The sequence below is a fragment of the Olea europaea genome, chromosome 16 (genome assembly GCF_002742605.1).
Source record: "Olea europaea var. sylvestris chromosome 16, O_europaea_v1, whole genome shotgun sequence".
In the NCBI taxonomy this organism is placed as follows: domain Eukaryota; kingdom Viridiplantae; phylum Streptophyta; class Magnoliopsida; order Lamiales; family Oleaceae; genus Olea; species Olea europaea.
In genome coordinates, this window is record NC_036252.1 from 7455252 (window position 1) to 7470752 (window position 15501).

A 15501-nucleotide genomic window follows, 5' to 3' on the forward strand; every position below is an offset into this window, starting at 1 on the left:
TTAGAATTCCTTCCTAATCGCTAGAAAGTGTGGGAGTCTGGTTTAAAACTATAGGTAGATACTATAAAATATTCAATTTAAAGCAGAAGAAAATAGTTTATGGATAAAGTGGTGAACTATAATAAACTAATTGGAAAATGAATTTCTAAATATTTATTAATTTCTGTGGAAATGGAATAATCTGAAACTTTATCTTTGTATCTTATTTCTGTGGCTCTTATATATATCTGGCTTTGGTTGGCTATATTTCTCCCATCTGGTTGATTTGGAATTTGTCCTTGATGAATGACATGATTTTGGATTATTTATTCATTTTTCTGTTTAATGGAGCAGGGAATTTATTAATTATGGAAAAAAAATATATCCCACACCGTGGTAGAAGAATATAATTCACACTATGTGGTTATAATCGAGTTATTTTATCCAATATATATTTAAACGACGTTTAATGATTAAGTTGAGTTGCTTTATTTAATCTATTCTGTTTGTTTCGGTTGCTAATTGTTTTGCGATTAATTTATTTTCATAGAAGTAAGTAGCCTCTAATTAGATCATGAATTCCACGTATCAATAAACTTTATTGCTATTTGCACGGCTATTAACATCGATGTGATGAAAATGAAAGACCTACAACGAGGTGAAAACTTTTCCCAATATTTATTAGTTATATAATCTAAGGTAGCTCTATAAATTTACCAGAAAAATAAGTTGATAAAAAAAAGTATTGCAATTTTCATCATCTGTTTGATGCCATTGGACTTAAAATTTTCATTTTCCTATATGGGCCTTAAGATTTCACAATAGCCTGGCAAAGGCAGCCCATGAATTGCAGTAGAGCCCAAATAACATAGTGTTGGGATTCATGATCTTGTAAGTGAACGACTCTTTTTCAAATTCAATAAACATTAATTGATAGTATATTTTATTATATTTCATATCATGAAATGTAAAGGGATGGTATTGTTGAAATTTGTGTGTTTGTCTTAAGAGATTTTTTAGTTCGACTTTTTTTGCATGTCCTTCATTACGTTACGTAAGTGATTGGACTCGAGTTTGTTAGCCTAATCATGTCAAGCTACAATATCCCTACTTAGATTCATGTTTCACCGTCCATTACAAAGATATTTGATTGCTTGAGTAGATTGATCACGATAGGATCATCATGATATCTAGGCCTTAGGTGTGCACCTTAGGTCATCGTGACGTTCCTTTAATTGGTTTCTATATGATATTTGTCAAGGGGAATACCTTTTTAGTCATGCCATTATAATATTTTCATATGATGTCTTTCACAGACCTACTTGCTATGATGTGGTCTTGGATCAACCTTCAATGAAAACCTGTTTCGTTTCTTCAATAAAATGAATTTTTTGACCAAGTCAGTATAAATCCACAAGTGATTTGCAAGTGTTTTCAGATCGAGAACAATCATTAGTAATTTTAAAACATAAAGTAACGTGATATATTTTATGTACTAAACTTACTAGTCAACAAAGTTGAACAACACAAATGTGCTTTCAAATTTGGAAAAATTTCATCACTAGTGATGTAGAAAATTAAAATAAAAAGAACGAAGAACATTGTATTTAGTTTTAGGGGAAGTGACTAGGGAATGGAAATTTGATGAGGTACCCACCAAGAAACTACTTTTTGAATTTTATGATGCTGCCAGATTAAACTTTTATGCTCTTGGTAAAAAGGACAAGATAAAAAAAGAATCAAATTTAAAATAATTGCTTAAAAGTTATTCCATTCGATTTATTTCTATAATATTCTTTTTTTTTCTTTTTTATGACAAGATGTATTATTTGAAGATGACACTTTAATTATGAATACTAACTTGATTGGACAGGATCCCATTCCATTATGGCAAGTTTGATAAGATTTTATCATCTAAGAAGGAATTTTTTATTTTATTTTTTTATTTTTAATACCAAATGCAGAACTATTCACTAAAACAAAATTTAGAAGTATTAAACCACTTTACCATAAGAATAATGTTAGACGTAGTGCCAGATAGGTCTGGGCAAAAAAATCGAAAAATCGATCAAATCAATCAAACGGAACCGACTCGGGTCGGTTTGGGTTGATTTGACACATGTAATTGGTTTTGTTTGGTTTTTGTTTAAATAAAACCATGGTGGTTTGGTTCGATTATAGTTTGAAATCTCAAACTGTTGGTTCATCGAATCAATCCAACCCACTTATATGTTTATTATTTTTTTTAAAGAAAAAAAGTTCTAATCTCATAACTATATTACGATTCCCTTCAATCTATGATATCGGTAAGTAATAGTATTGAATTTTTTTTTTCAAAAGCTCATTACATTATACTCAGTCTTTTTTCATGATACATAATGTATAAAAAGGTAACAAAATTCTTAAATTCTTTTGTCAATCTGTCTCCAGTAACCTAATTTTATTTATTAGTCAATAATTTTTGTAATATAAAGTTATTTGAAAACTTGTAATATAATTGGGCCAAAATTTGGACAATTTTTATTTTTTCTTAGAAAAAAAAAATCAATTTGAACTAAAAGTCTAAATCGATTAATCGAACCAAACCAAACCAAACCAAACCGATTTAGTTTCATTCGGTCTAAGAGTTGGAGTGAGTTGGTTTGGGTTGAAATTCATCCAAACCGACTAATTTGTTTTGGAAAGTCTAAATTGATTAATCGAACAAAATCAAACCAAACCGATTTAGTTTGGTTCGGTTTAAGAGTTAGAGTGGGTTGGTTTGTGTTGAAATTCATCCAAACCGACTAATTTGATTTTGGAAAGTCTAAATCGATTAATCGAACCAAACCAAACCAAACCGATTTAGTTTGGTTCGATTTAAGAGTTAGAGTGGATTGGTTTGGGTTGAATTCATCCAAACTGACTAATTTGATTTTGATTTTGGATTGAAGTCGAAACCAACCCAAATCAAACTGCACTCAAAACTAGTGCCAGAATCTTAGGTTGCAGGAGGTGATTTGTGGAAAAGATAACTATGGTTTAATAATTTAATAATAGAGTGTCATCTAACATTATGTCAATTATTCTAGTACTATAGCGTGATTCAATTTAGAAGGTTACTGGTTATGAAATCAAATCAAGTAAATTTCACCAATTACGACTCAAGTTTGTGTAGAATTTCATTTTGATCATTAAAGGTTTTTTATCCATTTATTTAAAAGTTTACAACGATTTCACTGTTAATCAATTAATTATTAAAAGTGTTGACATCCGAATCTAGCGAGTCCTAGTATCAACATACTTCTTTTTTCTCTCATCCACATGTATGTTACATGAACGCGTGGGCATTCATGTCAAATTCAATATTTGTAAATCATTCGACGTTCAACTCAGATGATAAAAATATATTGAGTGTGGAAGAAATACAATAAAAGAAAGTATGGATATCGAGTTCTACACTTGCATCTCTTTGAATGTCATGCTAGCGCTACTCTTTTTTTCTTTAATGTCCAAGATGGCTATTGTCGATCTTCATAGTTCATCTTGAGGGAGGTGTATTAGAATAACAGCTTCCAGCTCAGCTCAACAACTAATGCTCCAGCTATCAAATTAGTTAGAAAGTAGTTATAAAGTTAGTTGGTTTGATTGTAAAATGCAGACTTAACACTATTTATATCCATCCTTGTATGTACAGCATTCGGGTTGAATTATACAGCAGAATATTCTCTTCATCTTCTTTTCTTTAATACCAGAGATGGTGAACAATCGAGATATACAAAAATTTGATGCAAATAAATACTCATTGTGTGCATGTTTTTTATTTTTATATTTTTACTTCATGAGATCTACTAATCATTTTCATTAGAAATGTATAGCCCCTTTATAATTTAATCCAAACATGCACTTAGGTTAAGATTTGATCAATCTAAAACATAAGTTGTAAATTGTTATCTTTGACTAAAGCTTAAGTCTGAGTTTTATTTGAAAATCATTGGATCGACTTTCTCTACATGTTGGTATGTAAGTAAAGACTATGGAATGATAGTAAAATTTGTATGCATTGCAATATTTTGCCTCCATTCGATCCTCATTTCTTAGAGTACATTTTTTTTTTTAAACTCATTTTCAATCACAACTCGCAACTTTTATCGAGTTTTCAATCACATCATCAAATTTTATTATAATCTATTAAAAAATTATTTTTAATTTTTATCCAAACCAGACGGAAGCTTGGTAACACTCAATACTATGAATTAACGTAAATTATAACATATTTGACAAAGTAGAGTAAAAGTCAGTTCTTTTACACTTTGTAGCATTGTTGCTAATTAAGTCTATGTTAGGTTTAGATAAAAAATCAAAATTTTTAATAAATTTTAATAAAAGTTAAATGAATGTGTGGTTGAAAGTTATAAATTTCGTGATTAAGATTTTATTAAATTTAATTTAAATTAAAATCTAACTTTTTAATTGAACGACACAGCAATTTTGACTCCGTATGCATTTGTCTCTCTCAATTGCCATTGGGCATCCAGTGGTTTTGCTTAAACGTGATAAGGTGGGCCAATCATAATAATTCAACCACGTTATTCTTCGTGGTGACGGGGGTGAAAAAGTTCATCATCATTTTTTCCTTTTTATATATAAAATAAAACGACCTGCTTTGCAATAGAGCGAGATTTAGGATTTCTTCGAGTCTCATTTTATTTTAAATAAATTTTTTAATAATATTTTTCAAAAATATATAGTTAAAAAAATTTTTTTTATTGTATGTAAATTTATTTTATTGATAGAATATGCTATTGAAAATAATTCTCTGATTGATGGACTTTCTTTTTTCAAAAATTCTTCTTTCTACATATTCATTTTCAATTATATATTTACACAATAAAATATTTTACAAGTAAAATAATTTTTTTTCTTACTTTTCAACTATATATTCTCCAAAAATTCACTATTTAAAACAATTTTTTTTTAAAAAAATAATGGCCACTAAACATTGAGCTAAATTTGAAGAAAAATGAGTTTTTAAAGAATTGAGCTCAAATATGGACTTTGTATAAGCTGCTTATAAATTCTTTTTTATTTATATAATTTGAGATCATAAATTTTTTTTTTTAGTTTATGTAGATAATATTTTATTATGAGAATGTGTGATAAAAAATGAGTATAAAAAAATAATAATTTTGAAAGAATGGTTATCCAATCTGGCTAAATATTGGAAATTAGTTAAGTTTAAACTCTTGTTTGGTATCCACTATCTTAAAATTATTTTTGTTGTAGGAACATTTTTAACCAGTAGCGGACGCAAACATTTGAAGTTAGTAAGACACAATCAAATTTATTAAAAAGTTACAAAAAAATTATGATTCTACAAAAACACATACATATGATCACTATCATAGATTCACAAATCTCATATATATGATATATAACAATTTTCAAAGCATTTCAAATAATCTCACATATATGATGAATAACAATTTCCAGAAAAATTCTCAAATTAAATATTACAAAAGATAAAATAATGTCAACTCTCACTCTCTTAATTGTTCGGTCATCATTGTAACTCTATTATAATAGAAAAGCTCAACTATCGCTACTGCTCAATTCTGATTTTTGGCTTAAAAAAAAAAAAAAAATTAAAATTCAAGTTGGTGAGTCACTTGACCACTAGGACCATGAATAGGTCCGCCAATGCTGCCAAGTGTCAACTACATAATTTTTATCGATTTGAGAAATGACAATGCGATAGATTGGTGACTTTTGAAACCAAATTAAATTTTAATGGTCCCAGATGTAATGAACCCCTAACAGTACAACACTTCAACAATGAGTAACGACTTCTTTGATCTATTAGGAAATCTTTAGCCGACCACACCAATATTTGACAATTAAGCATGTTTTGTTTACTTTTAGATGATTTTCAAAAGAATAATGCTATTTATCTAGACATGTTAATTAATCGTCGTCGAATGTTTCCCCTTTAACATAACTAGTCATAGTCAGACGTACGTCTTCATGATATGGATGGCAGCATACAGAAGAAAGTAATCCCAGCAGATGGTCATTTGGTCACTGATAAGCCCTTCTCACACCAGAAAAATTCACCAAATTGTGGGCTCTTGTGTCTGTCAATGGCTCGAATACTAACTAACTTGCAAGGTTTTGAGGCACTGCTCTCTTGCGTTCTCGGTCCCAAAGCAAGTACAAGCTGTTGATGGCAGATGTATCAGCTCAGACTTTTATAAAGATGAGTTTGGGAGTTGTAAGAGTTTGCCAGAGTGGAGAACAAGGCCCGAGACTGGGATGACATATTTGTTGTAATTGTTCAAAATCATATACGAAATAATTGGATAAAAAAGGATTGGACATCAAATTAAAATCAAATGTGGGCACTGGGGCTATAAATGGTACCCCATGCGCATGCACGGCTGTTCAAATGCAGGAACCATGTGCACACAAGATTCACTATTGATTTTCTAGCGCCTTTCCATGAAAAGTTCCCTACTTTTTACGATTGTGGAGCCTTTTCGTGGTGTATTAACGGAAAACTATAAATTGGCGATAGTTTTTCATTTCTAAACATAAAAAATCATAATTCATTTCGACTTACAAACATTTCCGTGAGTCCCTTTAAGCACTAAAAACAATCCTAGAAGAGACAAATATCGTTTGAAGACAGCAATTATGCGTACAAGACTAATGTTGCTACTTTTGTTCTCTTCTCGCATTCTTCCAAAGTTCAGGTTCAAAAATATTTTGAAGTGTTGGCTAAGGAATATGGGGACAAGGTCCAGCTCTAGAGTGTGTGGGGTAGGCCACAATCGAACAAGAACAAGATTGAGAAAGAAAGAGGGAGAGAGAGGAGATTGAGAGGAAAAAAACTCATATTATGAAATTATAACGACGGTTTGGTTGGATGAATCCGCATTGATTTTATTCTTTATATATTTATCAGGACATTAAAAACATTCCGGGGCCTTAAAAGAAACTTAGTTACAGATCCTGCCTAAATTTTTTATTTCCTGATAAATGAAATTCCCTTCTGAATACTTTCTGCTAGCTCTTTCTTCGCTTTCTCCAGGCCAACCCTGTCGAAAATCATAGTTTACTAATTAAATTTCAGCTCTCTGCAAGTAGCATAAATGTTTTCTCTTATTATTATACCTCTCATACTCATTCAAAGGTCCAAGTTGGTAGATCTCTTCAGCTCCTGCACGGCCAAGCCGTACCTTGGAGGCAAAGAAGGGGAGTTCCGTGACCTGCAGGTGATAAATCTCTAATATATCAGCAAATGTTGTAGAGATTTCGAAATGAAATTCTATTCTTTAATTGTCCTGGGAAAAGCAACTTGGACAAAAAAGAAGTGACTTGGACAAAAAGAAACGAAGTGGTTTAGACAGACTTTCTTGTCGATAGCCTCAGAAATAACTATTTTATAGGAAAGAGGGGTGAGGGAATACACTATTGTGGAAGCTGACAGGACAAACATAAAGTAAAACACAGGCCTCATAATGTACCTGAGAAGATACGAAAGCGCATTCAACAATGCCAGCACCTCCTTTTAATCCGCGGAGGCATGCATCTGCAAATTTAACTGCTGCGTATGCCTAAAAGGGTAATTTAGTTTTATCATGTGCTAACTTGCTATCGATAGAGGCTTAGATCTGTTATGCTAAATGTATACAATCTTAGAAATAACTTACCATTGATAGCGTTGCGGAACCAGCACCAGCTTTTGCCTGCGAAAATGATACATAAGTTACCATTCCCTGGTAGAAAACTGATGATAATTGTAGCAACTGTTCTGGAGTTTTCTGCTTAATATGCTTCAACTGAATTGCTGATCGTGTTGGAATTTGAATTGAGAAATTTATGAAATTCAACGGCTGGATCTTTAGTAGCATGTTTAGTTGTGCTTAAAAGTTATTTCTCTAAAATGTAAGTTGAAACTTGCTTTCTAGAACGCTAGTCTTGTTATTATAAAAAAGAAACTTTAAATATCTTGTTTGGTGAAATAACTTAAAAGTAAGTTGGACTTACGTTTAAGCAAATAGAAATATGCTTTTGTTGCTAGTTGACAATGGACTATACCTGAACAACTTCAGTTCCGCCATCTTGAATGCGCCTTGTCAGGTATTCAGTTTCCTCTGCTGTAAAAGAACAAGGAGGTTTAACCTGCATAACACCATGCTTTCTTTGGTTTAAATCCAGCGTAAGTAACATATGAATGGAAAACCAAGGGGACGGGGATGGGGACAGGGGTGGAGGAGCATATTGTAAATTGTTCTAGAACCTGTGAGAGAAGAGGCAAAATAGTCACTCCTGAATGACCACCAACAACAGGAACATCAACTTCTCTAGGATCAACTCCCAAAACTTCTGCCTTTAAAGATATCAATGCAAGAGAGACAATTTACCGATCAGTTCTAAAAACTATAGTCCAACTACTCCAATCTGAATTAAGATTTTATAAATGACACAGCATCAGGCAAAATATAGCTTTTTTTCACAACTGGTGTTTTAGTTTGATCTTTGACTATAAATAGTTGTAGGAACGAAGGTACGAATACGAATTCTCTTCTCATTTAGGAAAAAGTTGTGGTTATAATATTACAGATGAAAATAAATTCTAATGCACTTTATCTTAGAAAGTCACAAAGTTAAGTTTTGTAGAAAAAAATGGTATAGTTGGCTCTTTCTTTTGACTCTTGGAACTTATCTTATCAGAATTTCTCAAAATAGCAGGGCACATGGGTCCACACTATTGACATCATGACACAGTACAAAAAACTAGATTTTAACTTCTTCTTGTTTCCGTTCATCATGTTGAGTACAGTTGAGTCCAGTGTACCTAACACGACATAAAGGTCAAACTATACTTATTGAGTCCAACATATACTTACCACAAAAGTGTTGGCTCTCACAACATCAAGCATGGTAACTCCCAAGAGCTTCTTTGGATCATAAGTGCCTGCTTTCTTGAAAACTTCTGCTGCAATAGGAACTGTCGAGTTCACTGGATTACTGATCAAGTTGACAATTGCATTAGGACAACACTTTGCAATTCCTTCACAAAGGATCTTAACAATTCCAGCATTGATTTTGAAAAGGTCATCCCTGGTCATTCCCGGCTTCCTTGGAACACCAGCAGGTATAATGATAAGGTCCATCCCTGTAAGAGCATTCTCCAGTTGCTGTTGTCCAAGAAAACCTTTCACCTATAAGTCAAGACAAAATTCTGTTTACCCTTCTGACCTGGGGAAATATTAAGCCCTAATCCAACTACTGACAAAAGCAATAAAAACAAAATAAAATGAAAACAATTGAAGTCGATGCATAAATTTATAGCGGTTTATCTCAATGTGAGAGTTATGCAAGTCAATTTGCATCGGGCAGTTTTCAGCTATAACGGAGATAAAGGGTATAGGGGTTTTCTCACTCTCTCACACAGAGAAAGGACCCTAGAAATTTTTTATATATCCATTCTTCTACCCTTTCCCAAAAGTCGATGACTATTCATAGTCATTACCTTGACACCATAGAAGAGTTCTTCCCAATGCTTTATTTCCGTCCTAGTTGATCCTGATTTGACATTAGAAGTATATTAATTTTTTCCCAATAACCGAATACTTTTATCTGTAGATACTGCATACTTTATTCCAATCATAAATCTATTTTCTTCCCTATGAGTTATAGTCTCAATAAGAATCCTAATTCTTACTGTTCATATATTATGATACGAAATACCACACCAATTCGTTATGTATGGATGATGAGATTCCATTGATTCAGAGCCAATTCCAATAAACTTATTGGAGGGTCCCAACATGCATCTATTATTAAATTCACCCAACCCGATAGTACTGATTTTGGGAACATCTAGTGCCAAAGTCACTGAGTGAGTAAGTCGCCAATCACTGAATTATGTAATCTGTTGGTTACGGGCAGGCATTTTATCAGAGGTTTCTAACCTACTCTTGTGTGATTCCTTGTGAAGTATGTACTCTGGGGTTGGTATAGGGCGGACAATTATGTGAATATGAGTTTTGGTTGAAGTCAAGAAGGCAAATGTACACGATGATTAGACTCCTCATAGTCCTACACTGGATTGAAATGCATATACTTACCACAGCACCTGTATCCATATGGCTGATATCAGCAGTGACTCCGGGGGTGTTAACGACATCATAAAGATGAAGAACTGAGACTAATGGATTCATTTTCATCAACAAGGAGAGGGGTTGGCCAATTCCTCCAGCAGCACCCAATATGGCAACTTTGAATCCAGGAGCGCCGCCTTTTGCTCTGCATTCAGCTCGCTTCAAAATGGAGCTCTCCTCCATCTTTTGGTACATGAGAAATTCAAAGTAAAGCATGGAAAATATGGAGATTGATTAACAGTAATGTAGTAACACTTTACTGGTAGAAAATCATGAACATATCAGTAGTAGCAAGAACTGATGTAGTTAGTTGCCATTGTTATATATAAAAAAAGAAAAAAAATAGAAAAGAAAAGCATGCCATGTAGTAACAATCCATCTTGGAGCGTTCCATGAGTGGCTTAAATAGCAGTGATGATGAAAAATACACTATAATCAGATTGATAATGCTGAACCAATATATATGTAGTATCAAGAACTGAGTAAAGAGTGAATAAAGTTCATGCAGTCGACTCTATATTTATTAGAAAGAAAGACTTGGTTCGAAAGTCATGCGAATGAAAGATGAATTAGATTGCAATCGATAGTATTAAACAAAAAAATAGCCTAAATTTTTGTTTATTCTAGTGTCCAGTACGGTCTAATACTGCGTACGTATAATAGCCTCAAACCTGGTGATTTGAAGGGTGAAGATGAGCTGAAATTCTTGCAATGCGTTGATTAGCTTCTCCACTCTGCATGACTGTTTTAGAATGCCTTCCTAATCGCCAGAAAGTGTGGGAGTTTGGTTTAAAACTATAGGGAGACACTATAAAATATTCAATTTAAAGCAGAAGAAAATAGTTTATGGATAAAGTCTTGAACTATAATAAACTAATTGGAAAATGAAATTCTAAATATTTATTAATTTATGTGGAAATGGAATTTTCTGAAACTTTATCTTTGTATCTTATTTCTGTGGCTCTTATATATATCTGGCTTTGGTTGGCTATTTTTCTCCCATCTGGTTGATTTGGAATTTGTCCTTGATGAATGACCTGTTTTGGATTATTTATTCATTTTTCTGTTATAATCGAGTTATTTTATTCAATATATCTTTAAACGACTTTTAATGATTAAGTTGAGTTGCTTTATTTAATCTATTCTGTTTGTTTCGGTTGCTAATTGTTTTACGATTAATTTATTTTCATAGAAGTAAGATAGCGTCTGATTAGATCCTGAATTCCATATATCGATAAACTTTATCGCTATTTGCACGGCAATTAACATCGATGTGATGAAAATGAAAGACCTACAGCGAGGTGAAAACTTCCCCCAATATTTATTAGTTACATAATCTAAGGTAGCTCTTTAAATTTACCAGAAAAATAAGTTGATAAAAAAAAGTATTGCAAATAATTTTCATCATCTGTTTGGTGCCATTGGACTTAAAATTTTCATTTTCCTATATGGGCCTTAAGATTTCACAATAGCCTGGCAAAGGCAGCCCATGAATTGCAGTAGAGCCCAAATAACATAGTGTTGGGATTCATGATCTTGTAAGTGAACGACTCTTTTTCAAATTCAATAAACATTAATTGATAGTATATTTTATTATATTTCATATCATGAAATGTAAGGGGATGGTATTGTTGAAATTTGTGTGTTTGTCTAAAGAGATTTTTTAGTTCGACTTTTTTTGCATGTCCTTCATTACGTTACGTAAGTGATTGGACTCGAGTTAGCCTAATCATGTCAAGCTACAATATCCCTACTTAGATTCATGTGTCACCGTCCATTACAAAGATATTTGATTGCTTGAGTAGATTGATCACGATAGGATCATCATGATATCTAGGCCTTAGGTGTGCACCTTAGGTCATCGTGACGTTCCTTTAATTGGTTGCTATATGATATTTGTCAAGGGGAATACCTTTTTAGTCATGCCATTATAATATTTTCATATGATGTCTTTCACAGACCTACTTGCTATGATGTGGTCTTGGATCAACCTTCAATGAAAACCTGTTTCGTTTCTTCAATAAAATGAATTTTTTGACCAAGTCAGTATAAATCCACAAGTGATTTGCAAGTGTTTTCAGATCGAGAACAATCATTAGTAATTTTAAAACATAAAGTAACGTGATATATTTTATGTACTAAACTTACTAGTCAACAAAGTTGAACAACACAAATGTGCTTTCAAATTTCGAAAAATTTCATCGCTAGTGATGTAGAAAATTAAAATAAAAAGAACCAAGAACATTGTATTTAGTTTTAGGGGAAGTGACTAGGGAATGGAAATTTGATGAGGTACCCACCAAGAAACTACTTTTGGAATTTTATGATGCTGCCAGATTAAACTTTTATGCTCTTGGTAAAGAGGACAAGATAAAAAAAGAATCAAATTTAAAATAATTGCTTAAAAGTTATTCCATTCGATTTATTTCTATAATATTCTTTTTTTATGACAAGATGTATTATTTGAAGATGACACTTTAATTATGAAAACTAACTTGATTGGACAGGATCCCATTCCATTGTGGCAAGTTTGATAAGATTTTATCATCTAAGAAGGAATTTTCTATTTTATTTTTTTATTTTGAATACCAAATGCAGAACTATTCACGAAAAGAAAATTTGGAAGTATTAAACCACTTTACCATAAGAATAATGTCAGACGTAGTGCCAGATAGGCCTAGGCAAAAAAGTCGAAAAATCAATCAAATCAATCAAACGGAACCGACTCGGGTCGGTTTGGGTTGATTTGACACATGTAATTGGTTTTGTTTGGTTTCTGTTTAAATAAAACCATGGTGGTTCGGTTCGGTTATAGTTTGAAATCTCAAACCGCTGGTTCATCGAATCAACACAACCCACTTATATGTTTATTATTTTTTTTTTAAAGAAAAAAAGTTCTAATCTCATAACTATATTACGATTCCCTTCAATCTATAATATCGGTAAGTAATAGTATTGAAATTTTTTTTTCAAAAAGCTCATTACATTATACTCAGTCTTTTTTCCTTACTCAGGCAATCATGATACATAATGTATAAAAAGGCAACAAAATTCTTAAATTTTTTTATCGATCTGTCTCCAGTAACCTAATTTTATTTATTAGTCAATAATTCTTGTAATATAAAGTTATTTAGTTATTTGAAATCTTGTAATATAATTGGGCCAAAATTTGGACAATTTTTATTTTTTCTTAGGAAAAAAAATTCAATTTGAACTAAAAGTCTAAATCGATTAATCGAACCAAACCAAACAAAACCAAACCAAACCGATTTAGTTTCGTTCGGTCTAAGAGTTGGAGTGAGTTGGTTTGGGTTGAAATTCATCCAAATCGACTAATTTGTTTTGGAAAGTCTAAATTGATTAATCGAACAAAACCAAACCAAACCGATTTAGTTTGGTTCGGTTTAAGAGTTAGAGTGGGTTGGTTTGTGTTGAAATTCATCCAAACCGACTAATTTGATTTTGGAAAGTCTAAATCGATTAATCGAACCAAACCAAACCAAACCGATTTAGTTTGGTTCGATTTTAGAGTTAGAGTGGATTGGTTTGGGTTGAATTCATCCAAACTGACTAATTTGATTTTGATTTTGGATTGAAGTCGAAACCAACCCAAATCAAACTGCACTCAAAACTAGTGCTAGAATCTTAGGTTGCAGGAGGTGATTTGTGGAAAAGATAACTATGGTTTAATAATTTAATAATAGAGTGCCATCTAACATTATGTCAATTATTCTAGTACTATAGCGTGATTCAATTTAGAAGGTTACTGGTTATGAAATCAAATCAAGTAAATTTCACCAATTACGACTCAAGTTTGTGTAGAATTTCATTTTGATCATTAAAGGTTTTTTATCCATTTATTTAAAAGTTTACAACGATTTCACTGTTAATCAATTAATTATTAAAAGTGTTGACATCCGAATCTAGCGAGTCCTAGTATCAACATACTTCTTTTTTCTCTCATCCACATGTATGTTACATGAACGCGTGGGCATTCATGTCAAATTCAATATTTGTAAATCATTCGACGTTCAACTCAGATGATAAAAATATATTGAGTGTGGAAGAAATACAATAAAAGAAAGTATGGATATCGAGTTCTACACTTGCATCTCTTTGAATGTCATTAAGGCCATGTTTGAGCCACATTTTTTTGGAAAAATACATTTTTAAACAGTGATTTGACATCATTTCAACTACATATTATTCAATAAAATAATATTACACTCAAATTCAAAACTTTTCTATATTTTTTAACTACACATTTCTTATCAATACATTATTCAAAAATACATTCTAAGAAAAATAATGTAGTTCAAACAAGGGCCAAATGTGAATATTTATAGCTAAGATGAATGAACTGAGGCTCATTGAATGCTCCCTCATTCTAAAGATCCATCGATCAAGTTCAATCGTATTATCAAAGCCATCATAAATGTTATTACCTACTACAGCTGAGAGGTGATACATCGCCTCAAGTATCAAAAATATAATGAGTGCATCTATGGGTCTGACCTAACGCTTCAAAAGGAGCATTGAACAATATGGTGAAACACAGTACTAACTTTATGTGACTTTCTGTTTCCATGACTTGCTGCTTAATCAATTCCCATGTGACCTACCACTTGGACAAAAGCATAAGAAAAAGTAATATATTCCAACATCATGTCATTAAAAATGTATCCAATGTCATTAATTTACATACTAACAAGTAGAAAAGTTAAAAAAAAAATATTTAGGATTCATTTGATTGCAAAGATGAAATTTCGATGGAAAGAAAACCAATTTCAGAAAATTGAATTACCTAAAAATTGTTTTTCTGGGAATTGTAAATGTGTTTAATTGGTATAATTTTTCACGGTGGAAAATGTTGAAATGAAAGTATTTTTTGGTGTTCGTTTGATTTTGTTTTCGTGAAAATTGTCAATTTAAAGGATAGAATTTACTGGTATTGGGGATAAAATTTGTTTCTATTGCCAAAAAAAAATTCAAGAAAATCATATATCTTTTGGTGTTCGTTTGACTTTGTTTCACATGAAAATTGTCAATTAAAGAGAAATATTTTTTTACAATAATTCTTGAAATTTGTTTCCATTGTCACAAAAAAAAAAAAATCGAAAAAAAAATTGCTACAATAAATGGGAATTGGAAGAATTCCAATTCAAGCAAAAGTTGAAATTCGACTTATGTGGCAAGAAAGTGGGAATTTGAATTCTATGAAATATTTTGAACGTCAAATCACCTTAAGAGTGAAAGTTAGAATTCCAATTTCATTTTTCACGAAATTGACCTCCTATCAAACACACTCTTAAATTAATTAAAAAGTCCTTTTTAAATTGGTCGTTAGAAAAGCAACAAGTATACATACATATAT

The 15501-nt window shown here is 31.8% G+C and overlaps 1 protein-coding gene across 1 annotated transcript; it reads right to left on the reverse strand.

Annotated features, from left to right (window-relative positions):
* Positions 1-6874: 6874 nt before the first annotated feature.
* On the reverse strand, positions 6875-10982 carry LOC111411969 (malate dehydrogenase, glyoxysomal-like). Its single transcript, XM_023042678.1, has 9 exons — positions 10799-10982; positions 10095-10310; positions 8871-9185; positions 8261-8350; positions 8059-8142; positions 7671-7706; positions 7485-7574; positions 7132-7226; positions 6875-7055 (listed from the first exon to the last, which is right to left on the reverse strand). Exons 1-9 carry the CDS (start codon positions 10865-10867, stop codon positions 6983-6985), a joined length of 1068 nt encoding a protein of 355 aa, XP_022898446.1. The 5' UTR covers positions 10868-10982; the 3' UTR covers positions 6875-6982.
* Positions 10983-15501: the final 4519 nt, after the last annotated feature.

What these genes read in the sequence shown, in the direction of transcription:
- LOC111411969 (XM_023042678.1), bottom strand. Translation starts at nt 10,867, where the DNA reads ATGCAGAGTGGAGAAGCTAATCAACGCATTGCAAGAATTTCAGCTCAT. An exon ending in TGAGAGCCAACACTTTTGTG is followed by an intron (nt 8,351 to 8,870) that starts GTAAGTATATGT and finishes ATATCTTTAAAG; the next exon opens with GCAGAAGTTTTGGGAGTTGA. An exon ending in GCGGAACTGAAGTTGTTCAG is followed by an intron (nt 7,707 to 8,058) that starts GTATAGTCCATT and finishes TCATTTTCGCAG; the next exon opens with GCAAAAGCTGGTGCTGGTTC.